The sequence below is a fragment of the Tyto alba genome, unplaced genomic scaffold (genome assembly GCF_018691265.1).
Source record: "Tyto alba isolate M040663 unplaced genomic scaffold, T.alba_DEE_v4.0 Super-Scaffold_6, whole genome shotgun sequence".
NCBI lineage: Eukaryota > Metazoa > Chordata > Aves > Strigiformes > Tytonidae > Tyto > Tyto alba.
The window spans coordinates 45619132-45645031 of NW_024881327.1; the positions used below are offsets into that span (position 1 = coordinate 45619132).

Genomic DNA, 25900 nt, shown 5'->3' on the forward strand with positions numbered 1-25900 from the left:
CGCCCGCCTCAGCCAGCTCCGCCCCTGCGCGGCTTCCCCCACCCCGTTCCTTGGGACTACAACTCCCAGCAGGCAGAGCGCGGAGTGCCCTGGGGAGGCGCGAACGGCTGCCGCGCGGCGCCTGCTAGGAGTTGTAGTGCGCTAATCGCTTTCCCGGCCTCCCCCCCGCCGCGTCCCACAGCGGGCGGGGAGAGGGGTGGCAGATCTCGCGATATCTGGGCGAAGCTCTCGCGAGAGGTGCGAGGAGGTTGGTGTCGTAGTGCTGGCGCACGCCGGCGTGAGGGGAGTGTTGTTACCGCTCCGTTCTTTTCCCCGCGTCCCCCCTTGGTTTTCACGGGGTTTGGAGGGGAGTTCTCGCACGACTTGGCACCGCGTCGGAGGGCAGTGGTCAGGCCCAAGGGCTGGTTCTGGGGGTTTTGCCTCCCCCTCCCCCCCCCCGGTGCCATTTTCTTGGGCCTGTTTGCACCTCCAGCCTTGGCCCCTACATGCCGAGTGAGTACTGAGCTTCTCCTTCACACATATCCAGGCAGGCAGCCACACCAAGAATGGGGAAGACAGCTAAGCGGAAGCGAAAAGTCTCAGCACCCTCTGCAGCCAAGGGCCTTGTCAAGTCAGCTATGGCTGTGGTCAAGAGCAACCCCTTTGAGGTGAAGGTCAACAGGCAGAAGTTTAACGTCTTGGGGAGGAAGACCAAGAACGATGTGGGGCTACCTGGCGTCTCACGGTCCAAGGCCATAAAGAAGGTAAGAGGTTATAAGTTGGGAGGAAGGATGGCATCTGTGGGTATGGCTGTGGAGAGGTGGTAAGCCTGGAGCCATCTCAGGTGAGATAAGAGATTACCTCCCTTGTGCACAGGAGGAGTGGCTGGTCACTTCACATTGCTCAGATGGTGATGGAGAGCCTGCTGAAAATGTCTCCCTCCAATGCAATCCCCAGGATTCGGTGGTGCAAATCTCCCTTATCTCATGTGTGGGAATGATTATCTTTTCAAATTACCCAGGTCCAGAATACAATGGGACATGTTGTCAGCAAGCCAGTACTGGACCAGAGCGGAGGTGGTTGTTAGTTTTCATTATGTTGGTCAGTTTTGGTTGCTACAGGATGCTGAGCTTGATAATGGTGCAACATTACTGCAATAGTGAAAGCTTGAAAGGGCACTAAGGTCTCAATACAGTGAGAAATGTGTAGATAAAAAGAAACTACCGTTGATTTGGAAAACATGCAGATGACTTTTTGTGCATTGGTTAAATAATTGTGTTGCAGATCTATGTTGGGCTGCAAAGTAATGATCTGTCCTCATTGCTCTCATAAGAATGATCATACAATTTCAGAAATCTTTTACCTTCTACCTTAGACCCTTATACTACTTTAAAATTGCCTCTTTCTTTCTACTGACATCCCTAGCCACCTGACCAAAATCTGTAATGCATAAGGGAGAATGTTGTGTCATACTATGCATCTGGGATTCTAGCAACCTCTTCTATCCTTGAGTGAAGCACTGGAATTTTCTGTCATCTCTTCCTTCAAACAAATCAGGAAAGAAGTTGAAACCTCTGTAGACTCTGTTAAAGCTGAAAAAAGCATAATTTGAATGTATGCCTCTCAGATTCTCTCTGAGATGTTACATGCAATCTATTGTCAAACAGAATTTAAAGCACTTACTGAAAGGAGTTCTTTTTAAATATAGTGCAGCAATAGGAAATGGATAGTTTATCATTTTGCATGTGTTGTGAGAGGTGATGCAGTGAATAATTATATGTCAGTGAGAGAGGACATCAGATAATTGACAATGTAGTTTTCTGTATCCGAGGTATTAAGAGATATTAAAATTCATGCACAGTGTTTAAGCTGCATGATAATTTATATACTCTGTGCAAAAAGTAAAAAAAAAAAAAAAAAAAAAAGGTAGAATTGGAATAGTAGGAGATGAAACCTGAGTTATGGTGTCAGTTACAGTGGCTTCTGAAAGTTGTGAATTCTCAGTGAGGCTGCAGAGGCCTGTTGTAGAAAACTCAGCCTTTTCCTTCAGTCCAGCAGTTTGTGAGGTCATGGTAATATGAATAACAACAGTACCTTTCCATAAGATTCAGTTAATGTGTTTTAAATAAACATGGATTTTTTTCAGCCTAAACACAGCCAGCATTTTCTTCCTTTAGACTGAACTATATAATATCTTCAGCATGAAATTATAAATAAGCTTTGAGTCTTCATTACAGCTTTTCCAGATTTTAGAAAACATTATGAGTGTTTAATATCACATTTTAAGGCCTTTATTTTTTATTTAATAGTAAGGTAAGTCAGATACTTGTCATGAATTACTGCACTGGCATTGGAAAGTAAATCTGTTTCCTCACTTGTACCATAAGTGCAGCACATACTACCTCGTATAGGTCTGCTAAATACCCGTTTATTCCTTTGATGCATAACCTGCCTGTGCTCAACACTAAAGCAGAGTGCTAAATGTATGTGCCAACTTGGGGATTTTTATGTTTTAGATGAAGACCAGAAGAGGTTCAGCTGACACTGGGGCTTTTTTGCTTTCTTTAATATGTTACTCATGTATACTAAGCTTCAGACAAATCAGAGCTCCTTAGTGGCAATGCAGAGTTTTTCTGTGTGATAAAGTCAAGGTGAAATACAGTGTACCATATTTTATCTTCATATGCACAGCTTATAAGAGAACCTAAAGACTCTGAACATATTATATGAGCTTCCTGTCTCTTCTTTTCATTAATTTTTCCTTGTCCTTCATTGCATTCTGATAAATTAGATTATGTTGCCAGAATACCATGAAGCCTTTTTTTTCCTTGCCTTTAAAAGTAGTTACTCTCTTTGGTTTTTAATTTATTCTTTTTTTTCCTTCTAGCGAACCCAAACATTACTGAAAGAATATAAAGAAAGGGAAAAGGCAAATGTATTTAAAGATAAACGTTTTGGTGAATATAACACCAAAATAACTCCAGAGGAAAAGATGATCAGACGATTTGCTTTGGAAAGACAGGTAAAGTATAAGAAATTTTTAAAAATTTAAAACCCCAAGCAAAAAAACCCAAACCTACAAGAAGCACTGGACTTTTAAGTTGGGAGCGTCCCCCTTAAAAGAGGGTTTTGCAGGTCAGCGCTTTCTTTTTGTTTTTATATGTTTGGGACTTTTATGAAAAAGCATTTTTTTGTGGGAATCCAAAATTTTTCATTAAAACTTTCTGGTTTTAGAGGACAGCTTTTTGAAGAAGAAATTTCTTTGAGCACAAATATGGAAGAAAGCCAGTTTTACACAAATTTATTGATTGATTGGTTTTCTTTGACTTCTTTGACTGCTATAGTTTGAGAATTGAATTGGGAAAAGGCAACCACCATGAAGTACACTTTGAGATTCCAGTACAGCTTTTGAACAGCAGCCGTTTAATTTGCTGGCTAGAAAAACTCTGTAACTTGCTGCCATTCTGTAATGTGATTTGTATGTGCAGTACCATTCTTTCTGCCTCATCGTACTCAGTATCTAGAATTGAGTAGTGTAATATCATATTTTATTGATAATTTGTATGGGTTGAAGTCTGTTTCATTAGGCCTAAAATGTAGTAATTAAGAATTGATTTTACCGATAAATAGATAAAACTTAAGATTCTTTAGGTTTTCTGAGTTACTCCATTGCTACATATGTATAAGAGAGACATCATACTACCTCACTTAAGGTTTAATGTATTTGAATTAAAGTATTGGTCTGGTAGTGCTTTTATTCCAGTGCTCTGTTTCAGCAGAACACTGGAATAAGAATCTCCTTGACTACCATTAAAAATACATGCTTTGTTGATTTCTTGCCTGGGAACTAAAAATCTTTTGTTATTTAATTGGTTTGTTTTACTATTAGCAAAATTATGGAAAGAAGAATATCTATAATCTTAATGAAGATGAGGAATTGACTCATTATGGACAATCTTTGGCAGAAATTGAAAAACTAAATGATATTGTTGATAGTGACAGTGACACAGAGGAAAGAGGAACACTGTCAGGTAAGACATGTCAGCTAGTATCCCACTGCTGGCTTTATTGTTGGTACATATACATCATTTGTTCAGTACTGTCTTTTGGTGAGAAAGAGTATTACATAATTGGGATCTTTAAGCCAGATTTGATTACTTCTTAACCACACACAGAACAGCTCTCTAGATTTTAGCAGATATTAAGCTGGAACTGCCAGGCAAGCTTCTTTAATCTGTGGGCTTTTCAGCATACATAGGTACCTCTATTTTGATCTCTTTGGGCAGAATCTGAAGTGTGAGTTTTCGGGTTGCTTTCATGTACCCCTGCACCTAAATACTAGTTAAAATATGAAAAAAGGGTGTTTCTACCTTGTTGTCCTGGTTTTGGCTGAAATAATTTTCTTCCTAGTAGCTGGTACAGTGCTGTGTTTGGATTCAGTGTGTGAATAATGTTGATAACATACTAATGTTTTAATTGTCGCTCAGTAGCACTTATCCTCAGTTAGGGAGTTTTCAGTTTCCCCTGTTCAGCCAGCGAGCATACCATAGAACATCATGCTCAGTATATAAACTGGGAGGAGTTGGCTGGCGGGGGGCAGATTGCTGCTCAGGCATCAATCGGTGGGCGGTGAGCAATTGCATTGTGCTTCACTTGTCTCTTCTTGGGTTTTATTTCCCTCTCTTTTTGTTATATTCCTTTTCATTACAATTGTATTAATATATTATTGTTGTTGTTATATTTTGTTTTAGTTATTAAACTGTTCTTATCTCAACCCATGAGTTTTACATGCCACTGGGAACAGGGAGGCGAGAGCAGGCGGCTGTGTGGGCCTTAGTTGCTGGATGGTGTTAAACCACAACACTTGCACAAAATAATTGTCAGCGTAAATTATGTGTCTAGCATCAATCTCTTTTGGTATGGCCATTCCCATAGGGATGGGAATAGCACGAGTGGTTCAGCAGTTTTAGTTGCTCCCATTCTCAAAGAATAGGGAGATAGCAGCAGCACTCCATTACTTACGTATGGATTTGAAAATGATTCACAATCTATTTTTTTTCCCTAGCTGAATTAACTGCTGCTCACTTTGGAGGGGGTGGAGGCCTCCTTCGTAAAAAAGCATCAAGTGGGCAGCAAGAGGAAGAGGAGGAAAAACCTAAATCTAGGAAGGAACTCATAGAAGAGATGATAGCCAAATCTAAACAAGAGAAGGTGAGTTTTTAGCCCTGAAGTATAAATGAGCATGATTAAGAAGCTGTCACTATTTCTGTCTTTGCAGAATAAAATATTAATGGCATAGAAAACAAAGGAGATAACTGTCTAGGAGAAGAGTCCAAGCTCACTGAATGAAGTTCATTTGACTATGTAGTCATTGTGGGATATGCACTGAATATCTGCCATTCTTTTGTATCCCCAGATCTTCCCTTCTTTTGACTCCTAACTTCTTTTTGTATGCCACCCTTGAGCCATTCAGTGTAACTGTACTGCTTCTTCCACAAAGAATGTCTATACCTTTGAAATGTTCAATATTTAAAATTATTCATTTGCTAAAGACAGTATTTTGGTTTTACACTGTAAATGTGATGTCATGTTCAGCTGAACTTAACTGCTGCATTTGTTTTTGTTTTGTTTTTTCTAGCATGAGAGGCAAACTCAGAGAGAAAGTGCGTTAGAACTCACAGAAAAGCTTGACAATGACTGGAAGGAAATCCAAACCCTTATTGCCTGCAAAACCCGAAAGTCAGAGAGAAAGGATAAAGAAGTAGAAAAACCCAAGGTAAGGTTTTGGCTAGCCTACTTTCTTTCGTTCTAATAACTTGCGGTTTTGACTCAGTGGCTGAAGTACAAGGAAAAGGTCATCACTTTGCAAAATAAAGTATTGACTGCTATTCACATTGAAGGAATGCTACAGTTTTAGAACAGTTGGAGGAATAAAGGGTTTTATATGATTTATCTGATTTTAATTATCTATTGCTTTTCATTAGTTATCAAATCTGAGAGAAGTTGCAGTTTGGACAACACTGTTGGTGACAGCTTATTTTTATGACAAATACTTCTTTTGGAAGAACTAAAATTATTGAGAGCATTGACTTATTTTGAACGTGTTTGCAGTGTTCCTTCGATAAACAACTTCTGTTTGACAAGAAACATTTCCTTGTAAACTGCATCCTGTCCCTACAAAAAGGGAAAGAAAATATATCACTTTTGAATATATATCTTGTGGTCTCAAAGCTTTTTCTGTCACACTTCTATTCTCACTTATACTAAGAGAAATAAACTTTTAAATCTGAGAAGTATTGTAATGTGTTGTGCTTTTTTTTCTTGTAGAAATTTTGTATTATATTGCAGAGCACTGAATTCCCATTTATTACTTGGCAGTAGAATTCAGTTTTTGAAAGATCAAACTAATTAGCTGGTGTTATGTTAAAACTGAGCTCAGATAATGAACAGAAGAAACAAACTTTTGGTTCCGTTTTTTGATGTATTGATTTTTGTTTTTAAGATATTTTGTAACATGCTGAATACTTCAGTATGTTGGTAATACAGTATCTAAGACAAAAATTTTGTCACCATAATTTACTGAAAAGGAAGAGTAGATTTCCTTGTTTTATGTGTGTGGTTCCAATATAAGAATTATCAAGGATGCAAAGTGTGAATTAGTAATGCTCTAGAACATTAACAGTAAATTGGAGAAAGCTATCTAGTTGTGTGTAAGAAGAAAAATTCATAGAACTGAATTTTAGAGAAGCTGTATGGTTTAGTAACTTAAGCAGGTTTCAAGAAGATTTACTTGCAGATCCAGTGTAATCTCTGCTAGTGACTGTTTGCCTAAGTATGCTCCTTAAATTCAATGAATATCTTTTTGTTTTAAGATAGACAACTATGTAATGAAGATAATAAAGACTTAGCTCATGTCTGACAGTGTAAAATGAAATTTATTAATTCTAGCTGCTTTATGAGAAAATAGTATTTTTTTAATAAACAGTATTCTAAAGTTTTTCAATTAATAAGTAAACGAATTTTTATTTATGATCCTATTTGTAAGCTTTTCAGTTATTTCCCCCTCCTCTATTTAAGTTATTGCAGGAGAATTTTTATTTTCTGTTTTGTGTTTATGCTGTTCTTTGTCTTAATACTGATTTGAATGTCCTTGCAACTTTCTTTGAAAATGATCTTTTCCTTATATCTTAATAGTCTTATTTCTTAGCTGTTATTCTGACAGAGGGGTGGCTGCAAAGAAGAATAATAAATCTTAAGATAATAAACAATCATATTAATATTTCTTTAGCCTGATGAATATGATATGATTGTTCGAGAACTTGGATTCGAGATGAAAGCAAAACCTTCAGAAAGGATGAAGACAGAAGAAGAATTGGCAAAAGAGGAACAGGCACGACTCCAGAAGCTGGAGGTATACCATTTTTGGTTTTAGATTGTTTTGTGGCCTGTCTTTTGGGAGTGACCACTTACATTCATTGCTTGACCTTAGATTGAAAGTGGCTATACTAAACTGAAATTCATCAGAGGGTGAATTCAGGAAATCTTCTGTTTGTGTTCTGTTTGCAATCTGATATTACAACAAAAAACCCAGACTTAGTACGTGACTCTTGAGGTTTATGAAAGGAGTTGATCTTTTTCGGTAAAAAATGTAATTACCTTCGATTTGCCTTTAAATGTTTTAAATGATTCAGAGTTCAGAAATGCTCCTAAATCAGTGAGGGGGAGTATCATGTTGCACAGCAGTTGAATTAATACACGGGCAAGTCATTTATTGTTTTCTTCTGGTGTTGTAAGAGTCTTCCAGCAGTAGCATGTATGTAGCTTTGCTTTGCAGGGGGATAGGATTCTCTTGGGAAATGTTGGATACTTTCCTACTAGATGGAGCTCTGAGTCTTATGGAAAGACTGAATAATTTGGTGAATGTTTCCCTTTTTTCTTTTTGTTTTGGTATACTAGGGACACATTTAAGACCACAAGGATTCAATACCTTCAAGTTACCTTCGAACAGCTCAGTAGCTAATAGCAGAACAGAAAAAAGGATTTTTCCTTCTCTGTTCTTGTCATCTTGTTTGATGCACAGTCTATCTGGTTGCCCAGGTGGAAATCCTTTTATAAATGATTGGTTCAGATATTGCCATTGGACTCTTATTTACAAATTTAGTGCATCTTAAAAATCTTAGGATATAGTTGTGTTTACTACAAACTTGTTACGCATATGGGAAACAAATAAACACTGCAGAATCATAAAACACCTCAGAAGCTTACATTTTCTAGTAATTATAATAATATGTAGTATGTATTAATAATGTATTAATGTATTATCTCATAAGCAAAACAGATAAATTTAAAAATGAGAGAACATAATGCTTCTGGTTAACCCAGTTTTAAAGCCTTCCAAATAAGATAATCTAGTTGTCTATGTGCTCTTATCAGATTACATTCCCCACAAAAAGTAAGGTATCATCACTTTTTTCCTGTAAATTTTAAAGTTACTGGGTTTTCTTTTCGTCAACTTGTTGAGTAATCCCAGTTAACTTTTTTTTTTCCCTTTGATTTAGTTAGCTGTAGTGTTTGAGGGATCTTCCATTCTGGTATAGTTACCTGATTGATCTAGATGGCTCACATATATGTGTGGTATTTCTTCTAAAACACAGGCAGATCGACTACGTCGAATGCGTGGAATAGATGAACAGGCAAATAAAAAAAAACCCAGCCACATGTCAGCTGATGATCTAGATGACGGCTTTATCCTGGATGAAGATGACAGACGTTTACTGTCTTACAAGGTAAAGTTTAAAATTTCAGAATTTTCAGAGTCTTGAAAAGAAGACAGGAAAATCAGTCTGCAAGTGACCTCTGTGGAGACCTCTAGTCCAACTTCCTGCTCAAAGCAGGGTCAACTGTGAAATTGCCGGTTTGCTCAGGGCTTTACCCAGTCTGTTTTTGGAAAATCTCCAAGGATAGAGGCTGCACATCACTCTGGGCAGCCTGTTCCACTGACTGAACTTACTGTGAGAAAGTTTCTCTTTATATCCAGCCTGAACTCTTGTTTCAACTCTAGGCCTGTTGCATCTCATTCTCCTGCTGTGAAATGTGATATAAAGTCTTTCTCTGCCTTTCCAGTGGTCTCCTTTGTAGGTACTGGAAGATAGTTATTTGGTCCAGGCTGAACAAGCCCAGGTCTGCCTCTCTCCATAGGGAAGGTGCTCCAGCCCCCTGACAATCTTTCTGGCTTTCTGCTGAACTTGCTGCAGTTTATAGATGTCTTCATTGTATTTGAAGGCCCCAAACTGGACACTGTATTCTATCTGGTCTTACAAGTGTCGAGTAGAGGGGAATAGTTATTTCACTCAATCTACTGACTGTACTCCTGCTATTATAGTAGCCTTCTGTGCTGTTAGCCTACTGGGCTGAAGAGAGGGCTTTAGCCCTTCTGGTCATCTCTTTTAATTTCTGCTGTATTTGATACAGCTTCCACCAAATTTCAGCATGAGGATGAGTGGGTTTTTGAAAGAACGCTTCCCTTGTAAAGTAGGTTTGATTAATGTAGCAGAGCTATATAACCTTAGACCTAATGTAGTGAGTCACCCTGACTATTGCACATGTGTGCATAATGATCCTTTCACATGTAAGTAGCCAGGGAACTGCTGTTGTCCTCAAAGGGGAGAATACAAATTGCAAATGTGAATTTAAACTGATGATTAATAAAATCAGGATGGGAACAAATATTTGTTAGATACATTATTATAATACATAGAAGGAATGTATTTTTTTAACCAAGAATGCTTCTGTAAGTGATTTTGAATTTTTTTTCCTATCACCTGGTAGTAGTTTTTACATTTGTGTTGATTCTTTCAATCCTCTTATACTGTCTCCTACTCCTCTAGTTTTTACAGCCCCTTGGAACTACCCTACTATTCTTACATCTGTATGCTTGTTCTCTCCTTAAAATCCCTTCTTGGCCGGCACTGCTGCCATTCACTGCTTGTTCAGGGTAGCACGGCTCAGATCCTGTTCATGTTTATTTGAAGATAACCTTGCGTGGTGATTCTGGCAAGGTGCTGTCACCTTACTAGTGTTTTAACTGGCTTATTTTCTCTACTGAAAGGATGGAAAAATTAATATTGAAAGTGAAGATGGGGAGGAAAAAGATGAGGAGGAGGAGGAAGAAGAGGAAGATGAGAAGGAAGATAATGAGAATGAAGAAGAAAGTGAGGAAGAATCTGCTAATGAAGATGAGGAGGATGTTGCTGCAGATAGCCACTCTGATCTTGAATCTGACCTTGAGAGTGAAGAAGAAGCTGCAGGGATTAAAGAACAGAAGAAACACAAGACAAATGAGAATGAGTCACAGAATGTGGAGGAACGAGATCCTAAAATGAAAGCTGCTGCATCAGAGCTTCCCTATACGTTTGCTGGTAAGCAAAGGCCTAATCCAGAGATCCCTGTTGTCTTCAGGGGGTTTATAACCAGTCTTTCTCTCCTGTGTAGGATCTTACCTATTCCTGTTCATCCATAAAGTTTTGCTTCATAGTTGTCTTCTGCTATTCCAAAAGTAGCCAGTAACTGCTGTTCTTTGTGATCACCCCTAGTCATGCTATGAGCAGTGGGAACCAGATTGGTTTCATCCCAGAGCTATTTCTGCTCTTCTGAGCAGCCTTAGAATTGAAAGATAAATATTGGGGAGAAGAATGAAAAGATCTGTACTCCTTTCTGAAGGCCACCAAGACAGCCAATCCAAAGTACTAGTGTTTTGCATAATGGCAGCCAGAGTAATGTTCTGTTGTCTCTACTTAAATGAGGAAAGGTTACTGTCTCTGGTGTTTGGACTGATGTTTTTGTTAGAGAAGATACTTGGAGAGGTAGGATTCTGAGGCTTAATCCATGTGATATGACATTGCAGTTTTGTTAAATATAGACACTCCTAAGTTTGACTCCTTTTGGGTCTGTGCCTAGGAGGAAGGAGGAGGCATGTTTTAAGTAGTACACAAAGCATTCATTAATATTAAGTACATAATGCACCTAACTACTGTTCTAGTGTAGATTTCTCTAACAAAAGTATGTTGCAAGATTAAATAACCTTTCAAACAACTTCCTTAAGTGCTTGCATTTTTCCATCAAAAGGAGTTAACTTATTACACAAGGCCTTTTAAATTGCATTCAGGTTTTGCTTTAACCAGAACCGCAGTCACATTAAAATAACTCAAAAAACTTAACTGATTAGGATGTTTTCTAGCATGTGAACTTACGCAAAAGGCTAAATATATGCCAGGATTTTGGGGAGTTTTTTACTTGTTTTGTATTAGTGGCAAGATTCTTACTTTTCTTAATATTCTTCATCCAAAAGCTACTTAGGTATGAATTAAACAGAGCCAATTACATTATGGTAAATTTATGGTTCAATGTGTGCTTAAATTTAATTCTGCTTTGTGTGTGTTAACATAATTGTGCTCAGCTTAGGCAGCAAATATAATTGAATGTTAATTGCTGAAAAACTTCTATGTTATTTTCTGACTTATTTTCATATATACAATGTTACATATATGCTGGTAGGTGGTTAGTGTTTGGAAGGTGATTATTTAAAAGCTGTATGATGTCTCTGTGTAATAACATTTTCAAATAGGAAATTTGTTAGATGTTAGACTTGAATTAAATATGTTAAGTTTGGGATTTTTGCCTGGTCAATTTTTGTTTTTACTTTCTAGTTCCTGAATCCTATGAGACATTTAAGTCTTTAATGGCTGGAAGAACAATAGAACAACAGCTTATTATACTGGAGAGAATTCAGAAATGCAATCATCCAAGCCTTGCAGTGGGAAACAAAGCAAAGTTGGAAGTATGGGGGTTTTGTTATTTTGCTTTAAGTTTAAAAGTAATTTTGAATTCCAGAGTAAGTTTTAGTAAGTATTCAGGAAGCAGTATAAACCATACATGCTTCTACGTTGTGAACAGCAGTAGAATCAACATACCACTCTTAATTTTCTAACTTCTGTTTTGCTGTTCTTTTGTGCTGTTTAAGAATATGTACAATGAAGAAAAAACCTAATAATTTTAACTTACTATGCTTCTTGCAGAAGTTGTTTGGCTTTCTTTTGGAGTATATTGGGAAGTTAGCAACGGTGGATTTACCAGAGCTCAAAACAATTGACAAATTGGTCCTGTAAGTAATAAATCCTATGGACTTTTGCTCCTTTATGATTTAAAGAGAAAAGCTACCTAGGGTAGAGCATTTAGCATCTTGTTTGTTTCAGAGTTCTGTAGGGATTGTAGGCAGCTGGTAGCTCTCCAGCTCTGTAGTGTTTTAACTTTGTTGCGTGTATTGCTTGAGCTAGTAATTGTACCAAGACATTTTCAAAACCTCAGAATGTAATTTTTGATCTGCAAAATGCTTTCCACAGGTAAAAATAATACCACGTATGCATGCAAACTTCTCTATATGGAGTTGTTTAGACTGCTGATTAAGGATTTTAAGTTTTGCAATGACAGTGTGCAGTTCCCTTTGCAATCTTTGTTTTTATAATGGGTTTCTGTTCTGTGCATTCACTCAGGGAACTAGATGAAAATGGAATTAAAGAGGATTATAGTAAGCTCATACAGAAGTTCCAAATAAACACTTTAAAGGAAGTTGTCAACTTGGCATTGTTGTCTTCAGATTCCTGACAGGCAGTTAGAGTGACGAGAGAGCCAAATTTGTCTGAGGTGTACAGCAAAGGATGCGTCAATGGACACAGGCTGCAACAGGGAAAATTCCAGTTGGATATAAGGAAAATAAACTTCACAGCAAAGGTGCTGAACATTAAAACAAGTTTCCCAGAGAGGCTGTGGAATGTCCCCCCTTGAAGATTTACAAAACTCGACAAAGCCATGAGCAACCTGACCCAGCTTTGAAGTTAGCCATGCTTCGAGCAGGGGGTTGCATCAGTTGACCTCCAAAGGTCCCTTCCAACCAAAATCAATCTGTGATCCTGACTTTGCAGGCTAGACAGCTTTCTTGCAGTGAGTTATTTATATGTAGTTTTCAGCATATGTTTTTTATTCTATGCTAAAGTAAATAAGTTTTTAAAAAATCTGCTATGTGCAGCTTTAGCATTCATGGCTCTGTTGCATTTGTCAGCAAGAGCACTGACCTGTTGATAGTCACACATGCTGAGGCTTTGTAAAAAACACACGTTGATTGTTTTCTAGAACTGGGATTTATTAATATCACTACAGACATTTTTAACTGAAAATACTGGAAAAACTCTGACCAAACAGATGCAAACTCCTGAATGCATCTTCCTGTAGGCACTAACCATAGGCCAGGAGTTGACTTAACTTTGTGGGTATTTTTTTTTCTTGTTATAAGTAGTAATTTTGCTAACCACATTGCTGCCTCACATGTTGTCTAACACTGCCTAAGAGTTTTTAGAGTAGTGGGCTGCCTAGTATCTGCCGGCATACCTCAGTGCAGTAAAATATAGAGTTAGGAGATTCAGAAGGATATGTTTTAATCATAACAGATGATCTGGGAGTGCATTTTAAAGTTTTTAATTATTTTTTATTTAAGATTTAGAAACCACCAAATCAAAGATTACCTCACAAGACCCAATGAAAAATACAGGTCTCTGTAAACTAAAAGTATTACAATAATAATCTATATACTGGGTGGCTATTTCTAAAAATGAATAGTTTGTTTCAGGGAATCTGTTATTGTTACAATGCAGATGGAACATCAGAAATCTTCCTACAAGTGCTTAAAAATCCAGTTTTTTATTAGCATCAGTGGTGTAACATGATTATGACTTGTATTTCTTGTTAATAGGCCATTGTACAATCTTTGCCAGATGTTTCCTGAGGCAGCCAGTGACAGTATTAAGTTTATCCTTCGAGACGCTGCACATGATATGGAAGAAGTAATTGAAGTCAAAGGCCGTGCAACATTTCCAGGTTTAGACACGGTAACATGCATACTGCTAGGAAAATATTTTGTTCTTTCTGTTAGTACAGAAATGCCAGTAAATGCGAGATGGCATTAAATGTAATTTTGTATTGCAAAGTATGTAAAGAATTATTATCATCTATGACTTTTTAGTTTTCTCAATATTTTAAATTGCCTCTCTGGAGATAAGTTGTAACAAAAACCCCCACAACAAAAAAATCCTGAGAAACAACCAACAATCCCCAAATAAACAAACCACCCCCCTCCCCCCCCCCGCACACACGTTCTTCAGAATAGAAGTGTGACTGTAATGTTAATAAAGGGAAAATAATTGCCACTTCAGTTTTCATAACAAAACATTCTTCATTTTCCTGATGAAACTTCAATGGATAGTTCTAGGAAAAAGTGGTATTGTGAGTTATGTCCTGATTTCTTTAATTGTGTTAAGTACAAGTGTTTTTAAAAAGTGCTCCATAGAACTAACTGCACTATCTCCTAGGTTAACAAAAATAACAACAAAATATTATGGGTATAAAAATAAAACATTTCTTTATATATGATGATTGCTGAATTAATGATTTGGAAATAATTGACCTTTCCTTATTTTACTACTAACATTTCAGAATTTCAGTGGCCATGCTAAATGTGAACAGACTTCTTTTTCGGTCTCTAGGTAAATGGCTGTTAGGGAATTCAAGAATGGAGTATATGAAAAATGAGTATTTATTGTAGTAAAAAGTTTCAAAGACAAACCATAAATCAGTAATCCAAAGGGAGCTACTTGTTTTCTGTCTCCCTGCTTGATGAAGCATTGCTGCCTGATGGAATAATTAGACTATTGAAACCAAATAGACTGAAGGATTTGCTTAGAAGGCTTGGTTCTTACAGCTTGGGAAATATTTATATTGAGTTCTTTTGAAGAGTCATTATTCAGGATGTTTTGGATTTTGCAGGAAATGTATTGTAGAGAGCTTTTAACTTCTATTTTTATTTTGTCACTGTCACCATTATGACACCAATCACACTTTTGACTTTCATTCCCTTCAGTGGAACTTTTCCAGGTTTCAAGCTATCATTGTCTTTTAGGATGGAATCATATCACTCTTTTATTCTCAAAGCATTTGTTTGAATGAGTGTTCCTTAGACCAGTTGTGTTAGACCTTCTATGTGCCTATAGTCTTTCTAACCTGAAATTTGGACTGTGGTATTTAGTCACCAAAACAGTTCAGGAGGGTATTTGTTTACCATAGAAACAGAGCTGAAACAATAAAACTTTACTTGTGTCTAGCTTACTAAGTAAATATCCACTTAGATAATTTTTAGAATTACCTTACAACTGATGTTTAACATCCTTATGGTCTTGACAGAAGGTCACTTGTAGCTCTCTAACAAGTCCCCCTCAGTAAAAGCATACCTAATCACTGTCTGCTTTTGGCTGTAGCCCTTACTTGTTGATGTGTGCTAGTGCCTGAGAATCCCAGTCACTTAATTGTCTGTGTTGAGGACCTCTTGAAAGGTGTCACAGGTCCTGTGGCCACTTGCTCATTTGTTTGTGGTATAAGTGTATGTAACTATGGTGGGCTGAAGGGGGTCAGACTTTCTTACAGAGTAAATGGGGTTAGGGGGCATAGTTCCTTCTCGGTTGTTCTTTCAGCTGCTTTGTTGAATTAATGCAATGTTAGACTGATAATGGGTATTCCATTTTCTCATGTACCTTAAAACAATCATCTCAATAGGTCATGTATCATATCAGATTCCTCAAAATTATGTATATTGTAGTATTTTTAGACTATTACATGGTAGTTATTCATCAGTTACATAGGTGTGAAGTCAAGATCCTGGGAGTAATATCTTAACTACATTTTGCCTTATTCTGTTTTATGTGCTGTCAGCTTATCTATTTGAAAATTACATCTCTGCTGTTTCCAACTTCTGACTTCTGGCATCCAGTTGTAACACCTGCTTTCTTGTACATGAGTCAGCTACTTACTAAGGTATGTGTATGATGTTGTATCTCAGTGTATAACTTCATTTCATTGTTTCTTCCTAGGACTCCAGATATATGTGTTAGAATTATTGTATATATTGGAAATGTACTGAAAAGGCAGCTTTGTGTTTGGTACAGTCACAGATAGTAACTGGAAGAAAAAGTGGAGAGGAAAAAACCCTTGTAGAGTACAGTCCAACTCACAAAACCATGTCTAATAATTTTTTAAAGGTGTCATACAAGAATTCCTTATATGGCAAATTACATAGGACTAATAGAACAGACTGAATACATTCCAAAATCATTCATTAGTGATTTCTCTTCCACATATTGAATTTGTCTCTACTAAAGAACGATACTTACTTAAAAATTGGCAGTATTTGTTTTCCTTGAAAATGTACCTGATGCATTGCAGTGCAGTTAAAATATATCCTTATTTTTCTATCATGTTTATATATTTTGAAAGTCTTGAACTAGTTATTCTATTGCTGTCAGATATCCAAGTAGCTCTGAGCCATGTATTTCCTTGGTTCATTTCTGAAGAACATATTGTTTGTGGTGTAGCACCTTCTAGTGGCTAAACCAGTTCTGACAGACTTCTTACTTAATTCTGCATATACTCTTTAGTGAGGGCAAGGGACTGCCAATATGTTTTTCATGTAAGTCGAAATGATGTAGTTTTATAGATTTTAAATGTATACAGCTTATTTAATATTTATGCTTTTGGGAGATTCTATATTTATGATGTATAGGCTTTTAATTATTAATATTTTGTGCCTTTTTTTTCTTTCAGTGTCGCATAACAACATTGCAAGATGTTATTAAGGGGTTATTTGTATGCTGTTTGTTCCTGGAATATGTATCTCTCTCCAGAAGATTTGTACCAGAACTCATCAATTTTCTTCTTGGAGTACTTCACATATCTCTACCCAAAAAACAGGCTCAGGGTGAGTTTGTTTAAAGTAAATGAGTAATGTATTTTAGTATTAGGTTTTATATTTTAAAATTAATTAAAAACATTTCACACTGACTTTATTTTTTTGAACAAAAGACCAAATCATCAGCTAGGTTAGCCATACACAACGTTGATTCTTGAGCATCTTGTTATGAACTAGATCCTCTAGTGTTGTTGGCAGTAAGGAAAGAACTGAAGTTATTAAAGGAAATGAAGTCATACTGCCCATAGTGCTGTATTTTTGCAGTATCATTGTTCTAAATAGACTCTCTGATTGGACTGTGCTCTGAAATTCAGAGTCCCTAATGGTTTCTCAATGAGTACCGTGTATCATCACAGTGAGGCAGCAGCTAATGCTGCAGTTAGCCTCCCTCTTCAGCTAATAGCCACATCACCAACATAAATGAGAGAAGTATATCACAAAGTTGGTCTTTAGCCTTCTTATTTATTCGACATGGATTTGCTGCAGCGTAACAGAGGCCAGCTGTCCCCACAAGCAGGATTAGTCTGTGCTGTAACATAACTGTGTAAACTTAGCAACTTGCACAGACAGCAGGGAGAATAAAACTATCTTTACAATTTGATCCCTGTGATAGAAAATTACTTTTATTTGCCAGTCTTCCTCTCCAGCTTTTTATTTCGGATTAATTTATAGCTTTAAAGTTACTCTGGATATGGGGTGCTTTTGACAAGTTTAGTGCCAATAATTTGCTTACAAGAAGTTTTGTAAGAGCATAGTAACTAGCTCATGTGTTAGTATCTGTCTGGGTTACTCTGAGTGTCACTTAGCATGCATGAAGAGGCACTGCAGGCAGGATGTTCTCAAGTTAAAATTTCTGTTATTTGTTGGGAAACTCAAAAGACATAGGGGATTTGATGAACTACAGGCTATGTATTAATATGCTTGTCACTCTTGATAAGACACCTAAAGTGTCTCTCTTCTCTGGGTAGTCATCAGTCTGGTGAGGAATGTTCAGCTTCTGTTGCTGCAGTATTCCAGTACCTCTTCAGTAGTACTGAGTGGTTGTCTTGTAGCTCCCCCCCCCTTTTTTTTTTTCCCTTTAAAATTTTTATGCCTTTCCACACTGGCATGATTTTTTTATTTTGAATTCCTGAGCTACTAATGATTTCTTTCTCCACAAGCTTAGCACTGCAATTTCACCTTTATTATCTTGTATGGCTGTACCCTACAGACTTTTTTCCAGCTGCTTCTCACAGCTTAGCAGCTTCCTCTGAAGTGTGAGCTGGGCTGCATCAGAGCTAAGCCCTGGATTCTCAGAACACAGCTGAACTCTTAGAAGGAGTTGCAGAGAGGTTACAGAGTGGGTGGGTTACCTAGCACTAAAAGTATTTTCTCCTTTATGTAATCTCTTAGGAATGTTTGATCTACAGAGGGTTTTGGTACAGTTAAAATAGAGGATTCTGCAAAATCAGATAAGAAACTATTTTAAAATATTTAGTGGTAATTGATGATCAAGTGTTAACCATTTTCTTTTTTTTTTAATTTCCTGTATATTTCTGTTAATGATTTTGCACTAATTAAATTTGCATGGTGTTGGCTTCTGTTAGCAGTGAGGAAAAGCTCAATAAAATATATGTTAGAGGCACAGTGTTCTCTTTGACAATTTTTCAGTCAATATTGATGTTTTGAAGTTATCAAAGTATCCAATTATGTTTTTAAATATTCATGGTGGAAGTATTGTTGATAAATGTGATGATTACACTGTCAACACAGAATATTTTAAAATGAGCACACATCCAGTTCTCTGGAATGCTGATATACTGTCACACCAGAAAAATTGGGGTTCAGTTTTAACAGTAAGCTTGATCCATAAATTCCTCATATGAGCAAATTAAATGGAATACAACTTCATGAAAGACTGAAATACAGTCTGCTTTAGACTTAAAAAACAATTATTACCTTAAAAAAGGAGAAGAACTGGAGGTGGAAGGAGTAGGAAGGAATTGTCATTGTTGATAGCCTTAGCTAATGGAATTGTTAATGAGATTTGCTATCTTCTCACAAGTAAAGTAGATAAAAATCATGTATCTTAATTCTTGACCTTGAATATATCTGTGTGTGTCATAATGTCTCACAACTTTGGGTCTCAAACCTTAGGAATGATTATTTAAATATACTGTCTTCTGGTCTGTCTGTAAAGACCCATGTACAGGTTCTAGAGCATGTAAATAATCTTAACTTACAGTTTGAAAAAGTTTTTAAACAAATTTCATTGCAAGCTTGCAGGATGTAAGGAAAATCAAGGAATTAAAAAAAAAAAAAAAAAAGTCCATCACAAAGGCTGCAAATTATTTTCTCCCTTGGCCATGAAATTCCTCAGATGCTTCTTTAATGTTGCTCTATAAGTACCATTTCACAGATCAGCTTATGATCAGCAGCACAGTGGTTCTTAGGTACTTTTAATATGCCCTGCCCCAGTATGTATTCTGTGTTCCATGCTGTTGTTCTAAAACTACTTAGCTGGAGTGGGAGAGGACTTTATAGCATGCGTCTGGGGCCACCTGCAGAGACGTCACAGGAGAGGCTCAGGGATATATTGCAGCTAGGATCTCCCTGCTCTAGCTCCCTGTGCTAGTTGGCTGCTTTCTGGATAAAGCCTTCTATTTCTAACTCCATGGGAAAGTCCTATGTCTGCCCTTTCCTCTTAAGCATATCCAGTACTCCATCCTCACTGGTAGTTTGTACAGCCTGATCCCCACAGGGCATTCATGTACCTAAGTGTCTTCTCTCTCCCCATACATAAAATCAGAATGAATCATAGAATGGTTTGGGTTGGAAGGGACCTTAAAGATCACCTAGTTCCCACCCCCCTGCCATGGGCAGGGACACCTTCCACCAGACCAGGTTGCTCCTAGCCCCGTCCAACCTGGCCTTGAACCCTTCCAGGGAGGGGGCAGCCACAGCTTCTCTGGGCACCCTGTGCCAGTGCCTCACTACCCTCATAATAAAGAATTTCTTCCTTACATCTAATCTAAATCTACCTTCTTTTTGTTGAAAGCTATTACCCCTTATCCTATCCCTACATTCCCTGATCACGAGTCCCTCCCCACCTTTCCTTTAGCCCCCTTTCAGTACTGGAAGGCTGCTAGAAGGTCTCTGCAGAGCCTTCTCTTCTCCAGGCTGAACAACCCCAACTCTCAGCCTGTCCTCATAAGGGATGTGCTTCAGCACAAATGATAAGGGATCATCTTTGTGGCCTCCTCTGGACCCACTGGAGCAGGTCCATGTGCTTCTGATGTTGGGGGCCCCAGAGGTGGACACAGTACTCTAACTGGGGTCTCAAAAGAGCAGAGTAGAGGGGCAGAATCCCCTCCCTCGATCTGCTGGCCACACTTGGTGCAGCCCAGGACACGGTTGGCTTTCTGGGCTGTGAGCGCACATTGCTGGCTCGTCATGAGTTTTCCATCTACTATTACCCCCAGTCCTTCTCCGCAGGGCTGCTCTCAATCCACTCCTCGCCCAGCCTGTATTTGTGCTTGGGATTGCACCGACTCATATGTGGGACCTTAAACTTGGCCATGTTGAACTTCACGAGTTTCTCATGGGCCCACCTCTCAAGCCTGTCAAGAGCCCTCTGGGTGTCATCCCTTCCCTCTAGAGTATCAGCACTCAGGTTGGTGTCATCTGCAGACTTGCTGAGGGTGCACTCAATCCCATTATCCGTGTCCCAGATACCTATGTTAAATGATACTGGTCCTGATACCAACTGCTGAGGAAGGCCACTCATCACTGCTCTACACTCAGACATTAAGCTGTTGACTACAACTCTTTTGAGTGTGACTATCCAGCCAATTCCTTATCCACTGAGTGGTCCACCTGTGAAGTCCATGTCTCTCCAATTTAGAGACAAGGCTGTTGTGTGTGACAGTGTCAAAGTCCAGGTAGATAGTGTCAGCTCTATCCTTATCCACAAATGCTGTAACCCTGTCATAGAAGGCCATCATATTTGTCAGGCACGATTTGCCCTTCATGAAGCCATGTTGGCTGTCACCAATCGCCTCCTTATTCTCCATGTGCCCTAGCAGAGTTTCCAGGAGGACCTGCTTCATGATCTTGCCAGGCACAGAGGTGACACTGTTCGGGCCCGTAGTTCCCCAAGTCTTCCTTTTTTCCATTTTTAAAAATGGGGGTTATTTTCCCCTTTTCCAGTCAGTGGGAACTTCACCAGTCTGCTGCGACTTCACAGATGTGATGGAGAGTGGTTTAGCTACTTTATCCACCAGTTCCCTCAGGACATGTGGACTTGTGTACCTTCAGTTTCCTTAGATGCTCTCAAACCCAATCTTCTCCTACAGTGGGCAGTACTTCATCTTTCAGTCCTTGCCTTTGGATTTTGTGACTTGGGCAGCGTGGCTAGAGCACTTAGCTATGATTGTACCCATGCTCCAGTGTTTTCCATTATTTAGAAAAATGTAATACTAATAAAGTATTTTTTAAGGCAATATGATTAAAATTCTAAAAGAGCTGTTGGTTTTTCTTCTTTTAGAAAGACTGCTTAGAATTGGTTCTGTTTAATGATTATTATTCTTGTTTTTTAGGCTATACGGTAGTACATCCGTTTACACCAGTGGGGAAGAATTTAGAACTGCTTTTGGTGCATGATAAGAAGGATTTGGAAAATTGGCAGAAGCAAAATCTGCCATTGAGTATTGTGACTAGATTAAATGAAACCAGCAGAACAGAAATGAATCATATCAGGTACGCAGGAAATGTGAAGGGAAGAAATACCAGATCATCTTCTGGGTAATCTCAGTGACAGTGTTCTCTAGGAGTAAAAATAGTAGTGAGTTATTCTGCTTTATTTTCGTGGTACTACTCTGTAACACGTGAAATAGCTAATCTTTTGCCAGAACATTATGCAAGTGCTTGGAGTGCTCAGACCTTGCATTCTTTTTTGGTACACCTGTGAACTGATGAGGATGAAGTAGACACAGAGGAGGTGCTCAGTACATTGAACTGTCAAGCCCTTCAAAAGCCAGTAACTGGCATACAAACACTATGTTAGAAAGTGTCACTTAAGTAATAAAACTGAGGTTAAGAAAGACCACAATTAAACATGTTCATTAACTGTGTTCGGTCTCATTTTTCACCTTGTGCATGTGTCATGCTATAACTTATTTTGAGGATGAGAAAGCATTTTGTTATGAAGTTCAAAAAGAAAAACCCAAATCAAAATTACAAATTCTGTTTCCAGGATGTTTTCAAACTTCAAAACCAGCTCCAGGATACTTTTAGAACCAGTACAAAAACTTCTTACTCCACATAAGTGGCAAAGACACAATACTGACTTGTGCTCTCTGCACTGACATAAAGATTTGTTGCTGATGGGTTTATTGGTTATTTGCTTAGGAGAGTTAAATTTTTAGTCTGAATTAACAACTAGAAACAGCCTTATAGCCTCTGTCAGGCAGTCTTAGTAATAGATGTTGCTAACACTGCCAAATTTAATTAATTTGATTAGTTTTATTTGAAAATCCACTACAGTTTTTGCAAATGAAATGGTTCATTCTTTTGTGCATTAACAGGTTATCATGTCTAGCCATGTGTTTTGACCTTATTAAAAAATGTGCAGCTCTGTATGAGTCTCTACCATCATTCCATGAAATAATGTATCCTGTCAGAATTCTCCTTACACAACATGTACCAGTGAATGAATATCCTGAAAAAATGCAGGTATGTGTTCCTCAAGTATGAAATAATCAATATGGTTTTCTAATTAATTCTGTGATCTTCATCAGTGCTTAAACAAACAGAAAACAAGTATAAGCATCAGTGAGATTTTTTTCAAGGATCAGGCATTTGCCTTTTGTGTCCTTCAAAAATCATAGTGATGTTTCTGTTGAAGAACTAAAGAGCAGAGAATGTTTAGAAAACTTACTTTTTCATTGTATATCTTGTCTTGCCCCTATAAATGAAGAGAATAGCATTTCGCTTGTAATAATGTAACATTCAATGAGTGACTTATAAGAATAGTAGTCTGGTTATCCAGTTCCTCTTGTACTTTTGTAAGGTATCTGTAAGACCTTAATACAACCAAATAATATGTACCAAATTGATGAGGTAGTATCTGTGACTAAGTAAAACTAGCATAAATATCACTGGTCAGCTACCTTACTTAAAACAGGGCAGTTGTTTATTTTCTAGCAATGAGGATCAAATTTTAAATCTCTTCTGAGTGTAGCAGAATTGTCCTCTCCTCAAAGAGGCATCATGAAATATCCTTAGAGAAGAAGATTTTGTAACATAAGTGATGGAAAGTGGCCTATGATTTTTGCCATCAAAATAAACAAAATGAACAGTCATTCTTAAAATGACCCTGAAAGGCGGAGTCTGAGTTAAACTGGCTTTAGTCTTGCTTATTCTTCTGTTAGGTGAAACTACCCGCAGACCTTTCCTATTGTCCATGATACCATCTTAATAGACTTCCAAAAGTGTTTAAAAATTATCAAGCCTGGAAGGCTTGAACATTTCAGTGTTAGCAATGTCATAACGAATAACAGTGTTTTTACCCAGAAAAAGAACATATGGGGAGAACATTACTGTTGATTCAGTTTACAATAGTTTGTGAATAACAGTGTCTTTGATATGCTTTTAAAATTGTAATTTGATTTGCATTTTCAGGAATGGTATCACAGTGCTCTGAAGGAGCTAGAAAATAAAGTAAAACACTATACCCCACTGATATGTGAGAAAAAGAAGCCAGTGCCATTGAAACAATATACACCTAAAATTGTGAAAGTGTAAGTAAAGCAGCACATGATACAAAGGAAAAGTGTGTTTAAACATTAAGATTTTCATCAAGGTAGAAGGATTTGGAAAACAGAACATAAAACAGATAACTGGTTTTTGTGCGCAAATCACAAGGGACCGGCTACTTGGGTGGTAGGGAGAGAAAGAAAAAGGAAGGAGCAATTTAAGAAATAGAGCAAAGATTATCTTCTGGAAAAAATAGCACTGGAAATCAACTCTTGCCCATATAATCAACTGTAAATTAATAAATTTCAAGATGTAAAGATGTGTGGTTGTTATTATCTAGTCAGGTGCTTTACTGAAGGCTCTGTCAAGCTCTCAAGTTTGAACAACAAGAGTGAGTAGTTCATATGTGTATGAACTTTATGAAGGTAAGGATGGATGGGGAAGATACTGAGGGATTCTTCACTAGTGCAGGAGATAAGACAGACTATTCCTATATTTTGCATCACAGATCATAACAAATAATCAGCCAGATTAAGTGTTCCTTTAAGCATACTTACCTGCCCCATTCCTTTCTTTCCCTCAACCAAGCAGCTTTCTACCAACAGTAGTGATGACAAAAAACATGGGGCTTTTTTTCCCCTATTTTACAGAGCTTACAGTGACAACTTGCATTTTTATATTCTGTTTTGGAATTAAATTTTAATAACATAAGTTTGATTTTGTAGATAATAGAACATTATTCTGATTCAGGAAGTCTGCTTTATATTGGGTTCTGACTTACTCAGCCATGTTGGTTATCTGCAGGGGGCATAAATTGTCTTCCTTACTTACTTTAGTAGCTGAAGAGGACAGCTTTCCTCTGATGTACACATTTATCCCCAAGTAACTGATCAGACTTTTTCTGTAGAATTCATCTGCAGAGAAAGTGAGAAGAAACTTAAAATATACTGGGAGATTCCATCTTCCTCCAGACATCTTTCATTCTTCTACTCTAGCTTTTTCAGTCTGTTCAAAATGCAGACATATAGGGGATGGAAGTGTAAATGTTGTCTGCTTGTCATGCCATGCAGTTAAAAGATCTGGTGAGTGTTTTTCCAGTATGTTCATTGGCTCCTTATTTTGCAAGTTAATCATACAATATGCAGGAATTAAAATACCGAGTTAGTATTAATAAAAAAACTCCTTATAAACATTAAAATGTTTTTTATTAAGGTGTTCTGTGCTCACGCATACATTCTCATTTCAGTTTAGAGTTTGGAAGAAAGCAGGGAGGCAACAAGAAGGAGCAAGAAAGAAAGCAGTTGATTAAGAAACATAAACGTGAACTTAAAGGAGCCATTCGTGAGATTCGTAAAGATAACCAGTTTCTGGCTAGAATTCAACTTTCAGAAATCATGGAGAGGTAATGTAGCCTTTGCTTCAGCAGCAGTTTGGGGTTGTTCTGTTGTGTGCCAAGACTGACTAATGATCAACCATACTAAACTTACATAAATAAAATTGGACAATTTGGGGAGGAAATCCAGACATTTTCAATAGAGATAATTTAATGTGTTTTCAGCTTTGCAGTTTCATTTCTCTAGTTTAACAATATGCAGAATGTTTTTATTTAAAGTGTTGATGAAATTTAAGAGTTGGGGGGCTTTTTATAAATTAATAATTATTGTGTAAATATACTTACTTGTTTTCCTTAATATAATCTTTCTGAAATATTTTATATGTTGGTTGCTTGTTTTACAGAGATTCAGCCAGAAAAAGAAAAGTGAAAGAGCTTCTTGGTAGCCTTGCTACACAGGAAGGTGAATGGAAAGCAATGAAAAGGAAAAAAGGGAAGAATTAATTGGGACTACATACAGCAGGAAACTTTGGTTTTACTGCCATATAAAATACCCCAGTCCTGTGGCTTTTGAACAGCTTTTAATTGCATTCTTTGGATGCATTCCTTTTGAGGAGACAACATCATCAGATCTGTCTGAAAAAGTGAACCTGCTTACTGAAAAAATCCACAGGTTTTCATATGGAAAATAAAAATAACATTTTTGTATGTGTTATACTGTGTTTATTTTAATAATAGAGAATATTTGGATGAATAATCAGAATTCTTAGGTGTGTGACCAGGTTTTTAGTCTAACTTGAACTATACACACACACAAAAAATGTACAGCAGAAACTATTTGTTACCTTTTAAATATTGAATAATTGCAGGCAGCTCTCATAGTGGTAGTATATTTGCAACTTAAGCAGTAACATTTTAATTAGCCTTTAACATTGGGGCATTCTAATTCATGTATTAAGTGAAGTAATGGAATTTGCTTTCAAGTAGAAGTCTTTTGTTAAAGTTGTACA

General features: G+C 37.5%; 1 protein-coding gene across 1 annotated transcript; it reads left to right on the plus strand.

Annotated features, from left to right (window-relative positions):
* Window positions 1-235: 235 nt before the first annotated feature.
* NOP14 (NOP14 nucleolar protein) lies at window positions 236-25598 on the plus strand. The gene is made up of 18 exons (XM_009973930.3): window positions 236-743; window positions 2867-3001; window positions 3869-4010; window positions 5045-5190; window positions 5618-5755; window positions 7268-7390; window positions 8634-8765; window positions 10088-10397; window positions 11685-11815; window positions 12054-12139; window positions 13781-13916; window positions 15790-15891; window positions 16678-16831; window positions 21400-21559; window positions 22387-22534; window positions 23483-23601; window positions 24804-24959; window positions 25295-25598. Exons 1-18 carry the CDS (start codon window positions 546-548, stop codon window positions 25392-25394), a joined length of 2616 nt encoding a protein of 871 aa, XP_009972232.2. The 5' UTR covers window positions 236-545; the 3' UTR covers window positions 25395-25598.
* Window positions 25599-25900: the final 302 nt, after the last annotated feature.

Bases quoted from the DNA above. Each gene is read 5' to 3' on its own strand.
- NOP14 (XM_009973930.3), top strand. From the start codon at position 546: ATGGGGAAGACAGCTAAGCGGAAGCGAAAAGTCTCAGCACCCTCTGCA. The intron at 744-2,866 runs GTAAGAGGTTAT...TTTTCCTTCTAG, and splicing joins GGTCCAAGGCCATAAAGAAG to CGAACCCAAACATTACTGAA. The intron at 12,140-13,780 runs GTAAGTAATAAA...TCTTGTTAATAG, and splicing joins ACAATTGACAAATTGGTCCT to GCCATTGTACAATCTTTGCC.